The sequence below is a fragment of the Notamacropus eugenii genome, chromosome 5 (genome assembly GCF_028372415.1).
Source record: "Notamacropus eugenii isolate mMacEug1 chromosome 5, mMacEug1.pri_v2, whole genome shotgun sequence".
NCBI lineage: Eukaryota > Metazoa > Chordata > Mammalia > Diprotodontia > Macropodidae > Notamacropus > Notamacropus eugenii.
This window is the reverse complement of record NC_092876.1, coordinates 59,082,832-59,102,452: the sequence shown is the minus strand read 5'-3', so window position 1 is coordinate 59,102,452 and position 19,621 is coordinate 59,082,832. Positions and strand designations below refer to the sequence as shown.

Here is a 19,621-nt window from a genome sequence, read left to right as displayed (position 1 = left end):
AGCCCTCTTCTCTCCTCCAGGTGTGACGTCCACAAGCGATGCTCACAGGATGCAGATGGCAGGAGCCTGCCCATTCTGGCCACCTGCGTGCTGGGAGCCCACTGAGTCCCTACCCATGGGTTTTGACACTTCAGTCAGAGTCTGACTGAGGAGCTTTGCTTTTCCTCTTTCCCCCAAGAGCAGCAGAGGGCATACTGAGGGCTCAAGGTAAACTCTTCCCCAGCTGGAATAAGAAATACAAACAGAGAGCTGTCCATTTGGATGGATTTTACTAGGAAATTTAGAAATTTGGAAAGGACAAACTGTTAGCTGAGTTGTAGGGACCAGAGGCCAGCCCCTGGGGAGGTCAGGAGTTGGGAAGAGAGTAACCCAGCAGGAGGGCCTGAGGAGATGCATCTTGGTGGTCTGACCACAAATCCCTGCCCATTCTCTTCTGCCTGGGAGCCTTCGATCTAAGCCAGGGTGCCAGTGGGGTCTGGTCCTTGGAGAGATGAGTGTTGGCTCACAGGAGGGAAGCAGGCTCATGGAGGCTTTCAGAGATCTGAGGGCAGGAGACTCAGGCAGGAGTGCAACAAGAGACAGGAGAGTTCCAGGGCTCCCCTTTGCCCCGCTGGGCCTGGCTCTTTCCTTAGCACCTAAGCCCATCCAGACAAGGGGTGGGCAGCACCCCATCTTCCTTCCACACTACTCTCGTAGCCTCAGTGTCTGCCTGGGCCTTTGGTCATCATCCTGGGCTTGGCCTCCACATTCAATCAGCTGGGATTCTGGCCCAGCAGGGGCTCACTCTCAGGGGAGGAGAGCCGCTTTCTATAGATGAGGAATTGAATGGAGATCTGGAAGAGGAAGTCAAGGACAGACACAGGCAGGGACCCCCTCAGCTCCCTGCCCCATCCTCTACCTTGAGGGCTTCTCATCCTGGAACAGCCTTTGCAGCTAAAGTCAAAAGTCACCTCCTCCAGGAAGACCTTCCAGCTTCCTTCCCTGCCCCCATGAAATAACGAGCATTATGGTTATTTTTATGTCCTAGTCCTCCATTTGACTACAGACTCTCCAAGGGAGGGACTATTTCTTCCCTTTTCATCCCCCTCCTCAATAGGGTGGTACTTCTCTCCCCCACAAAAATCACTCTGTATTTATTTTGTAGCTGTTTATATCCCTCCACCTCCACAAGAGAAGGCCAACTTGGGGGCAGGGATCATCCCATAGAGAACCCAGCACAGGCCTGGGCACTCAGTTAAAAGTCACATGAGGAGGACGAAGGGTGTGTGATTTCACTGGTTGCCTTCCCTATCCCCACCCCCACCCCCCCAATCCCAACCAGCCCAGGGCTTAACCAGTAAACAGGCATTGATTAAATGCTTATTACTAGGTGCCAAACTCTGTGCTAAGTATTGGGGATACAGAGAAGCGCAAAAACAGTGCCTACCCTCAGGGAACTCTCAGTCTAATGCTAAGGACTGGGGGAAGGCCTGGGAGGTTTACCTCACATGCCTGGATCATGTAGCGTATGGCAGAGGATGGACCTGAATCCAAGTCTTCCTGACTCTCCCCTCCCCTCCCCAAGCCCATGATTCAGGCTAAATGGATCAGAATCGATTGTTCAAATGTGCACTTGCTCCTAGAGCCGCCAAATCCACATGCCAAGCTCCCCTCACCATGCCTGTCTCATGCTTCATCTAAAACTAGGATAGCACAGACTCCCTCTGTGGGGTAGGTTGGCACCTTCTCTGCAGCTCAGAGTCTTAGAAAGTTTCCAGGTGGCCATGAGAGGGGCAATCTCTGACCCAGGGTCACCCAGTCAGCTTGTACCAGATGTGAGATTTGAACCCAAGGCTAAGTGCTTCAGAGGCTGGCTCTCTCTTCCTTCTTGGCTGCATCCCAGCACCAGCCCTCCCTCCCCACCCCCATCCATTATACCACACTGCCTTTCAGACAGAGCACTGGCCTCACACCAGCCCTGCATGGTGTTATCATCCCCATTTTACAGAAGGGAAACTAAAGCCCAGCAGGAGTAAGAGCCACGGCTAGTCTCTTCTCACTAGAACCAAGCAGCCAACCCCACGCGTTGCCCAAGGTCCCCATCCCATCTGTTTCTGCAGGCTGATGCCCAAGGATACGATGACGTCCAGCAGCAGCACCCCCAGGCTGCCGATGAGCCAGGGGAGGTGGTGGAGCAGGAAATTGCTCTTGGTCTGCCCAGCCTCGGGATTCTTCAGGAGCACGCTCAGTCCGTACATCATGTTACCCAAAATCACCAGGGCAAAGAGAGAATAGGAGATACCTTGGGTGGACTTCCTCTGGAACTAGTAGAGAACAGGCCGGCTCAGCCTGGGCCCACCCAACTGACTTCGTGCCTTCTAAGGAAGGGCCTCCTCATGGCTCCCATTCAAACCAAGGACAGCCATGGAACCAGGAAGAACCAATGCGTTCAGTGAGTGTGGGACCCAGGAATCCCTCAGTGCCCAGAGTAGATTCCCTTTTCACCTCCCCTAGAACCCTTCACCACAGACAGGGAAGAACCCAAGAAGCCAGTCCCTTGGGCCCAGGCCCCGGAACTCCGGTTCCTTTCCAAAGTCAGGGAGTCCCAACCAGTGCCCAGCCTCCATCTATGAGGCCGTGAAGATGTCCAAGCCATTTAGGGGGGAGGGTGCTGTCACCCTGTAGACCTAGACTCCCTCTAGAGAGGAAGAGGCTCCACCTGACTCTGATTATCACCCATCCCTGGGAGCAGACCACTCCCCTGGCAAGATAGCCCAGAGAACAGTCAGACAGCCAGTGAGAGATGAAAAGGCTGTGGAGGAGGACAAGGAGGGGAGGCAGAGGGACACAGAGGGCGAGAGCTGGTATCCTTGTGCAGCATGGCCCTTCCTCACGACCGTACTTACGTTGGTGTAGATCTGGGGCAGACGAGACATCAGGTACAGCACGCTGGAGATTGAGCCAATGGTGAAGCCGATGATCTCTTGTTTGGTGAAGGGCTGGGGCAGAGAGAGGGGGTAGCACCAGATGTTAGGAGACCTAACATTCCCAAATAAAAACTCACATTTCATCAGATCCCAGCTCTGGGGCTGGAAGGGACCACAGAGGCCACCAGATCTACCCCATCGTTTAGAAAACTGTGGAAACGAAGGCCCAGGGAAGCTAGCAGACTTCCAAGGTCACAGGACTAGGACTGGAAGCCTCTGTGCCTCCAGATCTTGGCCACACTATTCTCTGAGGCCTCTGAGCCCTAAATCTGTGATCCCATAATTTCCCCAACAAGGGAGTAAGGACCAGCATCTGACTCCAAGTTTAAAGCTGTATTTTTGGCAGACTGGCACTCTGGGTGCTGAGGGGTGCCCTGACTGCCCTACCTCTTTTTAGGGAGTCCAACTGCTCAAGAGTTCACTGTGGACCAGAGACACTGCCTGGGCTCAGAGGGGACCTGCCTCTACCCTTTTCTCCATCAAAGGTCATTTCCCCTTCACCTCCCTCCCATCCCCTGGGACTTACTTTATCAGTGGGTTCTATATTCAGGAGGGTCCTGCTCCGGAAGACCTCTTGTGGGGCTGAGGGGCCGAGCTGGAGGAGGAAGGGGCTGGCTAGCACTGCCCCGAAGGAGATAAACAGGAAGGCTGCGTTGATGGGGGCTGATACTGCACACAGGACAATACTGGGTATTAGAGGTTTGGCTGTGTTCCTGGGCCCTGCTCAGTGAGGATGTGGGTGGGAGAAGCCATGCCCTTGAGGGGAAATTTGGGAGGCCAAAAAAAGATGGATTGGGGGGAGTTTAAATGGAAATTTTAAAAAAAGTTTTGGGGGAGAGTTTCATCTCATCAAGGAACTGGGTGGTGATGGGGAGAGGGGAACAGGGCCAGGGAGAGGGTCTTATCAGAGGGCAAATCCCACAGAGAACATTTAAATCAAGCTCCAGGCAAGGCCCACAGAGGTCCTGGAGGATTAGATCTGCAATAAGTAGATTTTTCAAGAGTTCCCTATCTCAGAAGATAAAGACCTCAAAACCACAGATAGGGCCTTTGAAATTTCTCCTTCAGACCAGTGGTTCTCTCCCTCCCAGTCACTGTTGGGGCCTCAAATGACAGAACAGTCCCCCCTGCCCCCACCTCGCCACTCACTTAAGGACCGCCGGTTTTTGTGCTTGTAGTAGAAGTAGAGAGATATCATTAGGAGGTCAGCCAGCACATAGTAGATGGCAGTGTAGGTCTGCAAAAAAAAACCTAAGATGCCAACTAACTCATTCATAAGGCAGTTAGGTTTCTGAGCTTTGATAATACCCTCACAGGGAGACGGGAAGGGGGAAAGGATGACCCTGGGCTCTCAGAGGGAAGGTTGGTGGAACAGAAGGTCAGGCACATGAGGATGGCTTGGACCACTGGCCTAGTGCCAAGCTGTTGTACATCTACTGTACAAGGACCTGCCAAAGTTTGGAGAGACTGATCCCCAAGAGGGCAACAGGGCAATGGGCATTAAGAATGGGACTATGGTCTGCCTCAGTATCTGCTTGGAGTCAGGATGCCGAGGTCTGAGTCCAGACTCTGCCAAGACGTGCTGGGTAAGTTGCTTCCCCTCTCTGGACCTCGATAAAATGTACAGAATGATATTTATACCACCTCTTTCACAAGGTGGTTGTGAGTAAAGTATTTTCTAAGTCTTAAAGTTTTATGGAAATGAGACTTAGAGGAAAAAGCGAGGCCCAAGGAGGTGGACACAGCTAGTAAGTGTCCAGAGAAGGGCCTGAACTTGTCTTCATCAACTCTCTGGATTCCTGGCACTTTCCACCTCAGTACCTAGGCTTTAAAGACTGTTACAACTAGATGAGGAAATAGGGGCCTACACAGGTCACCAAGCCCTGGGCCCTTAGCCCAGGCTTCCCCATGTCCCCAAACCCAAGATTGGGCCCAGGGACAGCTAGTCCCTGCCTGTCTTGCCAGGCCACCTCAGAGGCAAGGATGAAGGGATACCTGCAGAGGTAGCTGATTGGCGAGGAAAGAGCCAATGAGGTTACAGGAGTCTCCACCTAACCAACCCATCAGGAACCAAATGGAGATGGCCTGGTCCATGTTGCCTGTCCTGCAGGCCTTGATGTACTGGCTGTGGAAGACAGAGAAGACCATCACCTTCGTTCAAGGACTACTCCTTCCCCACCCAATCTCTTCTGACCCTAAGCCATTCTGGGTACCATGGTGATGTCAGAGTTGACTCTCTGCTTTATTAAAGAGGCTCAGAAGTGCTAGCTATACTTGGGTTCATAGGTTCATTGATCTAGAGCTAGGTGGGACCGCAAAGGGCATCTACTCTAACCTCTCCTTTATAGATGGAGAAATGGAGTCTTAGATAGGGAACAAGTCTTAGGATGATAGAACTAGAGTCAGAGGCTGTCTAGTTCAACCCATGCACAACCCCTACCCACATTTTACAGATGGAGAAACTGAGACCCAGGAAAGTAAAGGGAGCAGCCTCTTGTCACAGCAATAAGAAGAAATGGGATTTGATCCTCTGACTTGAAGCCTAGCACTGAAGTTCTACTGTGACACACTGCCTCTCCATGGAAGGAACACTATTCTAACAAGTATAGAAAGGATGGATTGGAAGGGAAAGAGAATAAACAGGGAGACCTATGAGAGGGATCGTTGCATTTGTCCAGCTGGGAGTGAAGGCCCAGACTTAGGGTGGGGGCCACAGGGACCAAGAGGAAGGAGTGAATGAAGAGGGGCCACAGAGGGATTCCAGCCCTGGTAACTGACCAGATACAAAAAGTTATGGAGATCTGAGGTCGGGGCTGTCCAGTAATGATCCTAAAGTCATCAGGTGGTGGAAGGTTCTGGAGAGCAGAGGTGTCAAATATGCAGCACCACCCCAGGGCCCACAACACCCTCAAGTGCAGCCTAAGCCAGATTCAAATGTAACTGGAAAATACTGACTGACCAAAACAAATAAAAATGTAATAAAAGGTAGATATGTTAATATGTGATTATCTAAGTCAGGTGGCCTCTATTTCTCTCTGAGTTCAACACCCCTGATCTCAAAGACCTGGAGGACTTTACCACTAAGAGATGATGGGAGGCGGATACAATGTTCCCCCTGCCCATACAAGTCAGGCTAATTTTTCCTTAAAACATATTACAATTGTCTTGGATATTTGACTGGCTCAGGGGACTAACTGACACATAGCTTCCTGGTCACTGGAATACAAAGCAGCCCAGACTCAAGGGGTTGGAGACTCTTCCAGATGCTTCAGACCCTAGATCATCTGAGTGGATAAAGCTGAGCACACATGAAACAATGCTTTGTCTTGCATGACTATCCTTTCCCACATCTGGATATCCTTCCCTTACCATGGCTCGGTAAATCTCCATTTGTTAACTGTTTATAACGAAGGAAGTGAGGCTAGAGATGCAGAGAAGGTCACTCCCTGGCTCAATTAGTTTCAACAGCTCCTTATTTGCCTCTAGAATAACAAAGAAACTTCTGTTTGGAATTTAATGCCCTTCACAGCCTGGCTCCAGTCTCCCTTTAAATGTCATTGGATGGTAGTTAGGTGGTACAGTGGATAGACCACCGGCCCTAGAGTCAGGAGAACCTGAGTTCAAATCCAGCCTCAGATGCTCACGAGTTGTACAACCCTGGGCAAGTTACTTAACACCGATGCCTCCAACAACCATAAAAATAATGATGATGATAAATGAAAAAAAAAGGAGAGGACGAAGAGCTTCTTGGTATCTCTCCAGCAGATCCCCAGAGTTCCGCACGTTTCCTGGCATAGAGTAAATGTTGAATAAATGCTTTCTGCCTAACTGTTTTATTCATTCATTCAGGATGGGAAATAGTGTATGCCAGAGGCTAAGAAGAAGTCTCTGGTTAGTCTAGCTCTGGGCCTGGCTTCAGGCATGATCAGGCAAGGCAGAGGTTATAGCAACTCAGAGCTGCTGAGTGTCAGGCAAGGGAGCGAGGGAACCATTTCAATGCTTAGGAGGAGAGTTGTGTTGATGGGGAGGGGAAGTCTGCAGCAGGGAAAGCGAGGAGGTCACAGAATCTTAGCATTAGAAGCATAGCTTGCCCATGCCAGCCCTAACCAAAGAATCCTGTCCATAGCATTCCTCATGAGTGGGCATCCCATTCACCTTGTGCTGGGATGGGGGACTTCATTAGCTCCCAAAATGCAATGTTTGGTTACTGATATCAGGCCTAATTCTACCTCTCTATACTCCACTTCCCCCAACCGCATCCCAATTCTATTTCTTGGGGACAAACATTTCTCCACTGGACATATTTGCAGAGGGCAGCTGGAGGCCCTCCCTCCCAGACCCCACGAGGCCTCTCCTCTCAGTTAAAATCCCCTTCCCTTCCCTAGATTAAGGGTCCTTGTGTCCTCAGCTCAAGAGAGGGTCAAGACCCACAGTCCCTGATGGCCACACACAGGCTAACTAGTCCTGGGCTCGACTTACGGGAAGGCAGCAGCAATAAAACAGAATATTGAAGACAGGCCCAGGACCACGCTGGCTATGTCCCATCCATCCTGGGCACACTCATTGAACAAATCCCAGATCCAAGGGGAGCCGTTGGGACAGCTGGAGAAGTTTTCAGCGGCCAGCACCATGGAGCCAAAGTTCTTCCAGTCCATGGTGGGGGTGGAAAGGATTCTGAAAAGATCAAAGAGTAAACATATATAAACCTTTAAGTACTATGTCAATGTAATAGGCAACGAGGTGGACCACAGTGCAGGAGTCGGGAAGACCTACACTGAAATCCAGTGTGACCCTGGGCGTGTCACTTAAGCTTTATTTACCTCAGGTTCCACATCTGTAAAATGGGTTTAATAATAGTACCTACCTCCAAGGGCTATCATGAGGATCAAATAATAATTGTAAAGCGTTTAGTACAGTGCTTGGCACACAGCACTTTATAAATATCATTATAATTATTATGCCAGTTTCCCATAAAATGGGGATTGTAACACTTACTTTATAGGGTTAGTATGAGCATCGAGCAAAATAACATATGAAAAGCTTTGCAAACCATAAAGTGTTACATGAATGCCAGTTGTAATTGTGCTTATGATGGAAAGGACTTCCAGGTTAGGGCAGGAAGGCAGCAGAGCTTGGAATCAGGCCCTCCAAGGCTCCTCGGGGTTGGGGTTGGGGTTAGGAAGAGGATGAAGAGGGCCACTTCTCTAAATTCAAGTCTTGACCTCTTCTGCTCTCTAATCAACTCCCAACACCTGAGCTCTCCCAAGAATAATCTGATTAAACAAACACCTTGGCTAACCCAGTCTGGATGAAGAAAGAGATAATGAGTCCAGAATACAGACCTGAGAAACAAGTTATGACTCACCTTCCCACTTAGCATTGTAAGGATGAGAGATGTGGAGTCAAAGCCTGGCTCTGGCCATCTGTGCTGACCCTTAGCACAATTTCCTTGTACCTCAACATCATCATCTTTAAAAGAGGATAAGGAGAACATTTCCCCCACAGGGTGGTGAGGAGGATCAAATGATTTGTGAATAGTTCACTTAACCTGCCTTTGCATGCCAGCCTGAAGCTCGGTGCTGGGATACAAAGTCAACTTCAGCAAGCATTCTCAAGCTCACACCGTTAGGCATAGTGCCAAGAGCTAGGGATACAAAAAATGACAAAAAACCACAAAGATAAAAATCAAACAGCCCTTATCCTCAGGCAGCTTACATTCCAACAGAGGAGATCACATATTTGACCTATTTTATTACTGAGAAGCAAAAGGAACCAAGAGCCTTAGGTTCAAATCAGTCCTCTGACTGGGTGACTTCAGACAAGTTACCAGGTATCTTGAGGTCTCTAAGACTCCACATTAATCTGCATTGGTGGGGACCATTCACCAAACCATGAAATCCTCATGAAAACCACTGTCATTCATTGCCCTACAAAGGGCAGGTCCTTCATTTGCCCTCCTAGCCCAGTCTGGATATCCCATTGCATCTAAAACCACAAGGTCTATTTCCTCTTGGTCCCAGCTCTCCCTTGGGCTCTTCCTTCTTCACCTGGGAGGGAAGGTGGAAGTCTATAGCATTTCTCACTGTTTGCACATACTCCTCCCCCAGGGACATCCAAGGTCTCGGTCATTAGTGACCCTAGGAAACTGCAGAGGCTGGAGTCGTGTGACTGTGTCTGGTTGTGAAAGAAACCCAGAAGCAGCTTCCCCTTTGTCCCCACTGGGGGCCCAGGAAAGCTTCCATGCCCCAGTCATTGGGAGCTGCCTTTTAGCTGTGCAAGGAGTCAAGGGATGGGGGTTGGGGAAGTGGCTAGGGAATCTGTAAGATAATGGGGCTGAGGCAGAAGGTATCTGAGGTCCCTTCCAACTCCAAATCTATAATCACTGGAACAGGGAGAGATCCCACAGACCAGCTAGTCCAAACCCCTCATTTAAAAAAAAAATTTTTTTTCAATGAACAAAAATCTATTTTCTCTCCCCAATTGGAAAACAAAAAGAAAACACATATAATGAATTTTCAGTCATCAAAACAAATGCCCAAATTGGCCAAGTCCAAAAGTATGACTCAGTCTATTCCCTCAACATGAGATGGGTAGCAGGCTTCTCCCTGAGGCCTCTGAAATTGCGGCAGGACAGTGCATTGATCAGAGTTCTCAAGGCCTTCAAATCAACCCTTTCACTTTACACATGAAGGAACTGAAACCCAGAAAAGGGCTTCTTTTTAAGTTGAAACAGACTGTAAGCAGCAAAACAAGAATCTAAACCCACAACCTCTGCCTCTGAATCCATTGCAACGAGCCTTGAAGAGTTATGATGAGTGAGTTCTAGCGTTTGTCCTGTCTAGAGGGCCTCTGACTGTTACAAAGCCTTGCTCTGGGAGGGATCAGGGACTGATGAGCTGGGAGACATTTGATCTTCTTTCTGTCCCTGTGGAGCTGACATTCTGAGAAAGGCCTGTGCTCCTCAGCAAAGACAATCACAGAGAGCACCCAGCCTTGAACCTGGACTTCTACAGATATCTTTTCCATTTCCCCTGTCATTTTTTCATGGCATGTTATGAAAAACATAACATAACATGACCACAAAAAGTGCTGATAGTTCAGAGATTGAAACAATGTGACCTCGTGGATAGAGTGCCAGACTTCGGGTCCCTCTAATCCATCTCTGACACAACTTACCAGGGTAAGGCATTTAAAAGCTCTTAACCTGGGTAAAGGGCCAAGATGGCAGAGAAAAAGTAGGGACTCACCTAAGCTCTCTCCAAAACCCTTCCAAAGACCTTTAATTAATGCCCTAAATAAATTCTGGAGCAGCAGAACCCACAAAAGACCAGGGTGAAACAATTTTCCAGCTCAGGACAACTTAGAACGTCAGCAGGAAACGTCTTCCACATGGAGGTGAGAAGACAGTACAGTTCTGTGCAGGCTATACTAGCACCAGTGCAAACCAGTCACAGCAAACCAGGAGTAAAATTTGGGAGTGACTAAATCAGCAGCAGCAGTGGATGCTTCCAGAGATCTTAGCCCATGGACAGTAAAGAGGTTGAACAACTGGTCAGAAGGAGATTACAGGAGTCTCTTTGCTAGCACTGAGGCAGGACTCCATTGCTTTGGCCATACTTGGGATCCAGGTTGCAGTCCTGGGTAGCAGTCCCAGAGCAAAGAGGAGCACTAGCACACCAGAGTTTGCAGCCTCAGTGGAACAGGGATCCTTGTCACAGTTCCAGTATGTCTGCTCACAGACCAGAGCACAGGCTAGAAGAGAAGTAAACACCTCTTCTTAGATCATACCACATTGGAAGAACTGCAACCTTACAGGTCCTTAGAAGTATCTCTGAAAACAGCTGTACAAAACCCCTGAAGTATGGGACAGTACACTCTCCACCCTGGAAGCAGAGCCCTACTTTAGCAAAGAGTTAAAAGTCAAGAAATATGCTGGAAAAATGAACAAACAGAAAAAGAATTCTGGATATAGAAAGCTACTATGGTGACAAGGAAGATAAAAACACACACTTAGAAGACAGCAAAGTTGAGACTCCTACATCCAAAGCCTCCAAGAAAAATATGAATTGGTCTCAGGTCATGGAAGAGCTAAAAAAGGATTTCAAAAATTAAGAGAGATAGTGAAAAAATTAGGAAGAGAAATGAGAGTGATGCAAGAAAGTCATGAAAAAAGAATCAGTAGCTTGATAAGGCAACAAAAATACTGAAGAAAATAACACCTTAAAAACAAACTGGGGGAGGGAGAGATGGGAAGAAAAGAGAGGGGAGACATGGGAAGAAAAGGGAAGGGAGACATGGAGAGAAAAAGGAGGGGAGAGATGGGGAGAAAGTTTGGAACTCCAAATCTTGTGGAAGTGAATGTTAAAAACTAAAAATAAATTTAATTTTTAAAAAACACTATTAACTATATTTTAGATACATGTAATTATGCAAGACTTTTACAATTAATAAGCCCAGAGGAATAATACCATTGCCAGGCAAATTTCAGACAAACCTGGAAAGACTTTTATGAACTGATGTAAAATTAAATGAGAAGAACCAGGAAAACATTGTACCTACCAATAGCAACATTGTGTGATGATCAACTATGAATGTCTTAGCTCTTTGCAGCAACACAATGTCCAAGACAATTACAAAGGACTCATTATGGAAAATGCTATCCACATTCAGATAAAGAACTAATGGACTCTGAATGCAGATCAAAGCGTACTTAATTTTTACTAATTTATTTGTTTTCAGTTTTCAACAATCGCTTCCATAAGTTTTAAGTTTTCTCCCCCTCCCTCCCAGCTCTATCCCTGAGACAGCATGCAATCTTATATAGGTTCTATACATACATTCTTATTACATATATTTTCACATTATTCATGTTGCACAGAAGGATTAAAATGAACGGGAGAAACCATGAGAAAAAGCAAAACAAAACATAACAGAAGAGAAAAGAGTTCGCCTCATTCTGTGTTCTGATTCCATAGTTCTTTCTCTGGAGGTAGATAGCATTTTGCATTGAGTCCTTTGGGAATGTTTTAGGTTTTAGTATTACTCATAATTTTTTTACTTATTTTTTGTGTGTTTTTTTTTCCTTTTGGTCTGTTTTTTCTTTCCCAACTGTGACTAATATGAAAATATGTTTTACATGATTGCACATATATAACATATCAAATTGCTTACCATTTTAGGAACAGGGAAGAGAAGAGCGGGAGAACTCAAAATCTTGTAAAAATGAATGCCAAAAATTATCTTTATACATAATTTGAAAAAATAAAATACTATTAAAATACCTAATACACACACACACACACACACACACACACACACACACACACACACATTAGGCCAAATGGTGAAAGAGACACAAAAATCCAACAAAGAGAAGAATTCCTTGAAAAGCAGAATTGGCCAAAGATAAAAAGAGACACAAAAATTCACTGAACAAAAGAACTCCTTAAAAAATGGAATTGGCCAAATGAGAAAGAAGGTACAAAATCTCACTGAAGAAAATAATTCCTTAAAAATTAGAATTGAGTAAGTGGAAGCCAATGACTCTATGAGAATAAAACAAAACCAAAAGAATGAAAAGATAGAAGACAATGTGAAATGTTTCATTAGAAAAACAACTCTCTGGAATATCATAACCAAATTCCAGAGCTCCTAAGTTAAAGAGAAAATATTGCAAGGAGCAAGAAAAAAACAATTCAAATATTTTAAAGCCATAGTCCAGAACAACACAAGATTTAGCAGCTTCTACATTAAAGGATCAAGGGCTTGGAATATGATATTTTGGAGGACAAAGAAGCTAGGATTACGACCAAGAATCACCTGCTCTGTAAAACTGAATATAAACCTTCAGGAGGAAAAATGAATTTTTAATGAAATAGACTTTCAAGCATTACTGATAAAAAGACCAGAGCTGAATAGAAAATCTGACTTCCAAATACAAGACTCAAGAGAAGCATAAAAAGGTAAACAAGAAAGGGAAATCACAAGGGACTTAACAAGGTTAAACAATTTACATTCCTACATGGGAAGATGATACTTGTAACTCATAAGAACTTTCTCATTATTAGGGCAGTTAGAAGGAATATATACATATGTGTGTGTGTGTTTGTATAGACAGACGACACAGGTGTGAGCTGAATAGAATGGGATGATATCTTAAAAAAATAAAATTAAGAGCTGAGAAAGAGAAATGCACTGGGAGAAAGGGAGAGGTAGAATGGGGTAAATTATCCCACAGAAAAGAGGCAAGAAAGAGTTTTAATAGTGGAGGGGAAAATGAGGAAAGTGGCAGGGAATGCTTGAACCTTACTCTCATCAAAATTGGCTCAAAGAGGGAATAACATACACATTCAATTGAATATAGAAATCTATCCTACCCCATAGGAAAATAGGAGGGTAAGGGGATGAGAGAAAGGTGGGAATTGCTTATAGAAGAGAGGGCAGATTGGTGGAGGAGGGAGCCAGAAGCAAAACACTTTTGAAGAAGGACTGGGGTAAACAGAAGAATAAACAGGAGAAATAGGATAGAGTGAAATACAGTTAGCAATCATAACTGAAAAATTTCTGAAGCAAATTTCTCTGAGAAAGATCTCAAATACATAGAGAAATGAGTCAAATTTATAAAAACAAGAGTCATTCCCCAATTTACAAATGATCAAAAACATTAAGTCAGTTTTCAGATGATATAATCAAAGCTATCTATAGCCATATGAAAAAAATGCTCTAAGTCACTACTGACTGGACAAATTCAAGTTAAAACAGTTGTGAGGTACTACCTCATACCTACTGGATTGGCTAATGGAACAGAAAAGGAAATAGACAAATGTTGGAGGGAATATGGGAAAATTGAGACATTAATGCACTGACAGTGGAGTTGTGAACTGATTCAATCATTACATAGAGCAGTTTGGAACAATGACCAAATATTTATAGCAGTTCTTTTCTGATGGCAAAGAACTGGAGAGTCTTTGGAGATGTCCATCAGTTGGAGAAGGACTGAATAATTTGAGGTATATGATTGTGATAGAATAGTATTGTGCTATAAAAAATGATGAATAGTATTGTGCTATAAGAAATGATAAGCTAGACGCTTTCAGAAAAACCTGGAGACTTACATGAAGTGATGCAAAGTGAAATGACTAGAACCAAGAGAATACTGTACACAGTAACAGTAATATTGTTAAGATGATCAGCTGTGAATGACTTAGCTATTCTCAGCAATACAAATGATCCAAGACAACACTGAAGGATGTAGGATGAAAAATGTTATTAAGAAGTGATGGAGTATGAATACAGAGAAGCATTTTTTTTTTTTTACTTTCTTCATCTTTCCTGGGTTTTTATTTTGGTCTAGTTTGGTTTTTTTTTTTACAACATGACTAATACAGAAATATGTTTTGCATAACTACGTATGTATAACCTATATCAAATTGCTTGCCTTCTCAATGGGGGTGGGGGTGGGCAGGTAGGTAGAGAATTTGGAACTTAATTTTTAAAATGAATGTAGAAAATTGTTTTTACATGTAATTGGGGGAAAATAAAATACTAAATTTGAATGAGAAAAAAATAAAAATAAACAAAAAAAAATTCAACCAAAAAGAAGCTCTTAACCACAGGTTCCCCTTCTGCAAAACGGGGATAAATAGCATCAACCACAGAGATCATCGTGAGGGTCAGATCAGGTGATGTATGTGCAGTGATAAGAGAAAAAGGAAAAGAACCTATATGTTCTAAAATATTTATTGCAGTTCTCTTTGTGGTGGCAAAGAACTGAAAACTGAGGGGATGTCCGTCAGTGGGGAGTGGCTGAACAAGTTGTGGCATATGAATGTAATGGAATACTATTGTGCTATAAAAATGACGAGCAAGTTGGTTTCAGAAAAAACATGGAAAGATTTGCATGCCATATTGCAGAAAGAAAAGAGCACTATCGAGAGAACGTTGTATACAGTAACAGCGATATTGTTCAAAGAGTAACTGTGAACAGCTAAGCTATTCCAAGTAACATGATCGTTCAAATCAACTATGAAGGAAAATGCTATCCACCTCCAGAAAAAGAACTGGCATATGGAAATATGTATCATATGGTTCTTTCTCCTCCTCCTCCCTCCCTCCTTCCTTCTGTCCTTCCTTCCTTCTTTCCTTCCTCTCTCTCTCTCTCTCTCTCTCTCTCTCTCTATCTCTATCTCTATCTCACACATACACACACACACACACACACACACACACACACACACACAGTGTTGGTCTTCTCTAATGTTGGGTTGGGAGGCAGGGATGCAGGGAGGGAGGGAAACAACTCAGAACTCAAAACATAACAACCAAAACCTTCCATAGGATTCCTGAAGCATCAGAGAAGCTACATCTTGAAGCTTCAGTCACATTAAAAAGTGTTAAATACTAAAAAATAAAATGAGAACCAATTAGGCTCTTAATAGATGCTTGTTCCTCAAAGAGGGAGTGGGGTGTGTCCTTTACTCCCCCAGGATCCTTCCTGCTCTAGATCCCATGAGGCTCTAGGCAGAGTAGCGAGCCTCAGATCATCGCTATTTTTCCTCTCCTGCCTCACTCTCCTTTCTCTGAACACTGAAATGTATGAGAGACTCCAAAAGCCTCTGGGCCAGGTCAGAGGATTAATTTTGTTTCCAGGGTATACCAAAAGGCTGGTTTCTGAGTAAAAGGTAAGATGGTGTTTTCCTTAAAGAGTCTTGTTAGCCTCTTCCTAAACTGGTAGGAGACAGCTGTGAACTGACCTGTTGGAAACTCTGCTTTTTACCTTGGATGTTCATAAAAATACAGAATAAGAGTTCAGAGGTCATTGAGCTCAAAACCCCTACTCTTTCCCACCTCATTTTATAGCTAAAAAGCTTCTCCTAGAGTGCAATATTCACTATGTTCTCCCTTCAATTAAAAGATGCACAGTCCCTTCCAAGCGCGCTGCTCTGAAACCTGAAACTGCAATTCTCTCTCCAGTACATCTCTGGTGATCTAAGAATGTTCTGTACTATCAGGCATCTCATTCCAAGCAGTATCAGAAACATCTCCTTCAGAGAAATGTCTCCTTTAGCAGAAAGAACCAGAAAACAATGCTTTTGTGCCTGGAACTTCCTACAGGCCTTTCTGCAAAGGAAATGTAATTGCTTCGGTGACCCACTACACTTAATAAGCCTAGCTCCATCCATGATCTGTCTTAAGAAGCAAGCATGTATGTAGCACTTTAAGGTTTGCAATGCACTTTATATATTAATGCATTAGACTTTACTCTCAGGACTTCTCCCGTATACCCTTTATCCATCCTATGCTCCTGTTTCCTTGGCCCTCCCCCTCTCCTTGTTCAGTCCTGTCTGGCTTTTCATGACCCCACTGGGGGTTTTCTTGGCAAAGATACTGGAGTGGTTTACCATTTTCTTCTGCAGCTCATCTGATTGACGAGGAAACTGAAGCAAACAGGGTGAAGTGACTTACCCAGGCTCACATAGCGAGTGTCTGAGATCAGATTTGAACTCCAGAAAATGAGTTTTCCTGACTCCAGACCTGGCGCACTATCTTCTCCAGCACCTTCCAAATGAAACAGCGTTCCTTCCCTGGCCCCTACTTCTGAATTGGTATGGTCTCCTCCATTAGAATGGGAGCCATTAGAGGGCAGGTTATCTCCTTACATTTGTATCCTCATGGCTGAGCACTTGGTAAGTATGTCAGTCAGTGCCTACTATGTGCCAGGCAGGCACTGTGCTAAGCTCTGAAGATACAAAAAAAAGGCAAAAGAAAGTCCCTGCCGTCAAGGAGTGCACAATCTAATGGGGGGGTACTAGGACAAGGGAACCAATGTGTACAAACAAGCTATACACAGAGGAAATAGGAAACAATTAGGAGACTGAAGGTATTAGAATTAAGAATGGATGGGAAAGCATTCCTGTAAAAGATAGGATTTTAGTTGGGCCTTGAAGTAAGCCAGGGAGCACAGCAGACAGAGATGAGGAGGGAGAGCATTCCAGGGATGGGGGTGGGGGGTACAGCCACAGAAAATGCCCAGAGGTAAGACATGGTATGTTTTGTTTATGGAGCAGCAAGGGCCTAAAAAAACCAGTGCCTAATAAAATGACTTTCATTTCTTTTTCACTCAGACTTTTCCTGCACAGTTTACATCCCCACAGAATTGGTAGGGGTCCTTTTGGAGGCGATCTCAGCATAGCCCAGAAACACCCCCCTCAACTGTGAGGTTCCAGCTCCATTCCTGTGCACCAGCTCTCCAAGAACGAAGTACCCATGGTGACCCCTCAACCCCAATACCCAACTATACACACACACACACACACACACACATACACACGCATGCACAAACACACATGCACACACATGCACGCAAGCACACAGCCCCACAATGCTCAGCACTATCTTGGCCCTCACCAGGATGCTGCCTGAACAAAGCCACTGAGGGTTTAGAAAGCCTAGGTCCAATGCAAAAATCCTGGATCTGCCCAATACACAATGGACCTGGGCTGTACTTAGGAGGAGTCTGCCCTTGAAATTGCTGTCTAGCCTTTAGAAAAGGCAAAGGATGGGGTGCACATCATTTATTATAGACACCAGAAATGTCTGTACACATGGCCTACAACACTTTGAGTGCTGCCCAACAGATTAAAATGAAATTGCGAAATATTTAACAAAATAAGTAAAAATACAATCGAACACAGATAATGTTAATATGCTGTTTTCTTACAGTCTTAGTAGCTCCATTTCTATTTTAAGTTTGACACCACTAATATACATTAACTGTGAAATCTCTACAGTACATACACCAACAGTGAAATCATCTGGGATACACCAATTCCGGAGCCAAAGTCTCAGGAATGGGAGCCTGAAGACCCAGGACAAGGGAATTTCCTACCTACTCAAGTAATTGACCTTGTCCAGGAAATCTGTCAGATAGCGTTACTTGATTATTATTTTATCCAGATGTATTATTTCATTAACAGGAACTATCAAGATGGAAATTCCCCCCATCAAAGAAGGTCTCCAACTTGTTAGTGAGTTAAAGTGTTGCTAAGGGTACTGAGAAGTTGAATCACTTCATCATTCAATCAGGTAGCATTTATTAAATGTAGACTAAGTGCCAGGCACTATTCTAAGCTCTGAAGATTCAAAGACAAAAGATAGCTCTCATTCTCAAGGAGCACAAGTCAGTGTGATGGGGGAGACAACATGCAAACAATTATGTTGAAACTATGGCACACAGTAGGTGCTTAATAAATGCTAAGTAAATTGATATCATGGTGATCTCATATGGAGGATGAATCTTTCTGTTGACTTGATAGAATGGAATTTAGGGAAGAATTCTAGGTCTAGGACTGGGTCTGCCCACAGGGCAGATACACTGTAGTGTATCCAGTCATTTATTATGGGAGATTAAAGTTCTAGGGTCAGGTTCTTGGAGACCCCTAGACTGCTTAGCAATTGACTGGTGCTTCCCTGTGTTACTTCTTATGTATCCTTTATAGAGCTTGTTTGTATATATTTATTTCCTCCATTAGATTGTAATCTCCACGAGATCAGGGACCGGTCTTTTGCCTCTGAAGTTCCTTCAATTAGCACAGTGCCTGGCACACAGTAGGTGCTTAATAAATGTTGAATGACTGATTGATTGTCCAGCTTTCTCACGATTCTGGATTCTGCTGCTTAAAAATTCAAGGTAAGGCAGCTGACCTCCTTACGTGACCTGAAGTTTAGAATGCATTTGGAAATGGGCCAGCACATCCTTACCAGGCAGCTTAGGCACGCTTATTAATTCCCTGCTTGGCTGATGGAAGGGAGGGGGAAATGGGGGTGAGAAGACAAGAAGCCCAGGACTCCTGAGTCCCCAGAACTGCTCTCCTCCCCCAGCCCTCCACCAGATTACTGGGTCCCTTCCAGGGGGATACATGATAGCCTAGCCTGGAAGCTTCAGGTCTTCTCGGTCCCTCCCTGCAGAGGAGGCTAGGACTCCCAAGGTAGGACTGGGATATAAACAAGACCTAAGTTGGAATCCTCGCATCGGGTGACCCCGGGAAAATCCCTTTCTGTCCCTGAACCTCATCTGAAAAAAGGAGAGTGTTGGACGCTGTTTAGTTGGCTTCTAGCTCCAGATGCTGGGACCGCGGACAGGGGTCTCGGGGCGCGGGGGTGGGAGGCGAGAATTGTTGAAGGGCCGGGACCCGACTAGGGGGGTCCGAAGAGTATCCAGCCGGGTTACGGGAGCACACAGGGCATCATCCTCCCTAACCCTCCAGCGTCAGCTGCAAGCCCCGGATCTCAAAGCGCTTACAATGCCTCCTCTGAGAGAAGAGAAAGTGAAGTCCGGGCCGGCTAGGGCAGTGGGCCTGGTAAGAAGGGACCGTGGACTGGGGGATTCCCTGGCGTCCCGAGCCACCCCGCCCCGAACCACCCTTCCTCACCCCAGCCTACCGTACGCAGCAGGTAGACGGCTCGGACAGCAGCAGCAGGGGCTCCCGCAGCCCGGCCCGGCTCCGGTGGTCCAGCGGGCTCCGGTCACCTGACTATAGCCGTCCCTCCGCTCCGCCCTCCGGGAGGTGCAGTCCCGCCGTGCCTCCTCCTCCTCCTCCTCCCTTTTCTCCTCCTCTCCGCCTCCGCATGCGTCTCTGTTGGGCTCTTTGCAGACG

At 45.6% G+C, this 19,621-nt stretch overlaps 1 protein-coding gene across 1 annotated transcript; it reads right to left on the bottom strand.

Moving 5' to 3' along the window:
- Nucleotides 1–252: 252 nt before the first annotated feature.
- Nucleotides 253–19,540, bottom strand: SLC66A1 (solute carrier family 66 member 1). The gene is made up of 8 exons (XM_072609108.1): nt 19,407–19,540; nt 7,446–7,640; nt 4,962–5,091; nt 4,116–4,203; nt 3,493–3,635; nt 2,886–2,978; nt 2,118–2,303; nt 253–833 (listed from the first exon to the last, which is right to left on the bottom strand). Exons 2-8 carry the CDS (start codon nt 7,619–7,621, stop codon nt 753–755), a joined length of 897 nt encoding a protein of 298 aa, XP_072465209.1. The 5' UTR covers nt 7,622–7,640; nt 19,407–19,540; the 3' UTR covers nt 253–752.
- Between the last annotated feature and the right edge of the window lie 81 nt (nt 19,541–19,621).

Excerpts from the sequence above, each read along its gene's own strand:
- SLC66A1 (XM_072609108.1), bottom strand. The coding sequence starts at position 7,621 with ATGGACTGGAAGAACTTTGGCTCCATGGTGCTGGCCGCTGAAAACTTC. Across the intron at positions 4,204-4,961 it reads CCAATCAGCTACCTCTGCAG|ACCTACACTGCCATCTACTA; the intron begins GTATCCCTTCAT and ends TTTTTTTTGCAG. Across the intron at positions 2,304-2,885 it reads TGCCCCAGATCTACACCAAC|TTCCAGAGGAAGTCCACCCA; the intron begins GTAAGTACGGTC and ends GTTCTCTACTAG.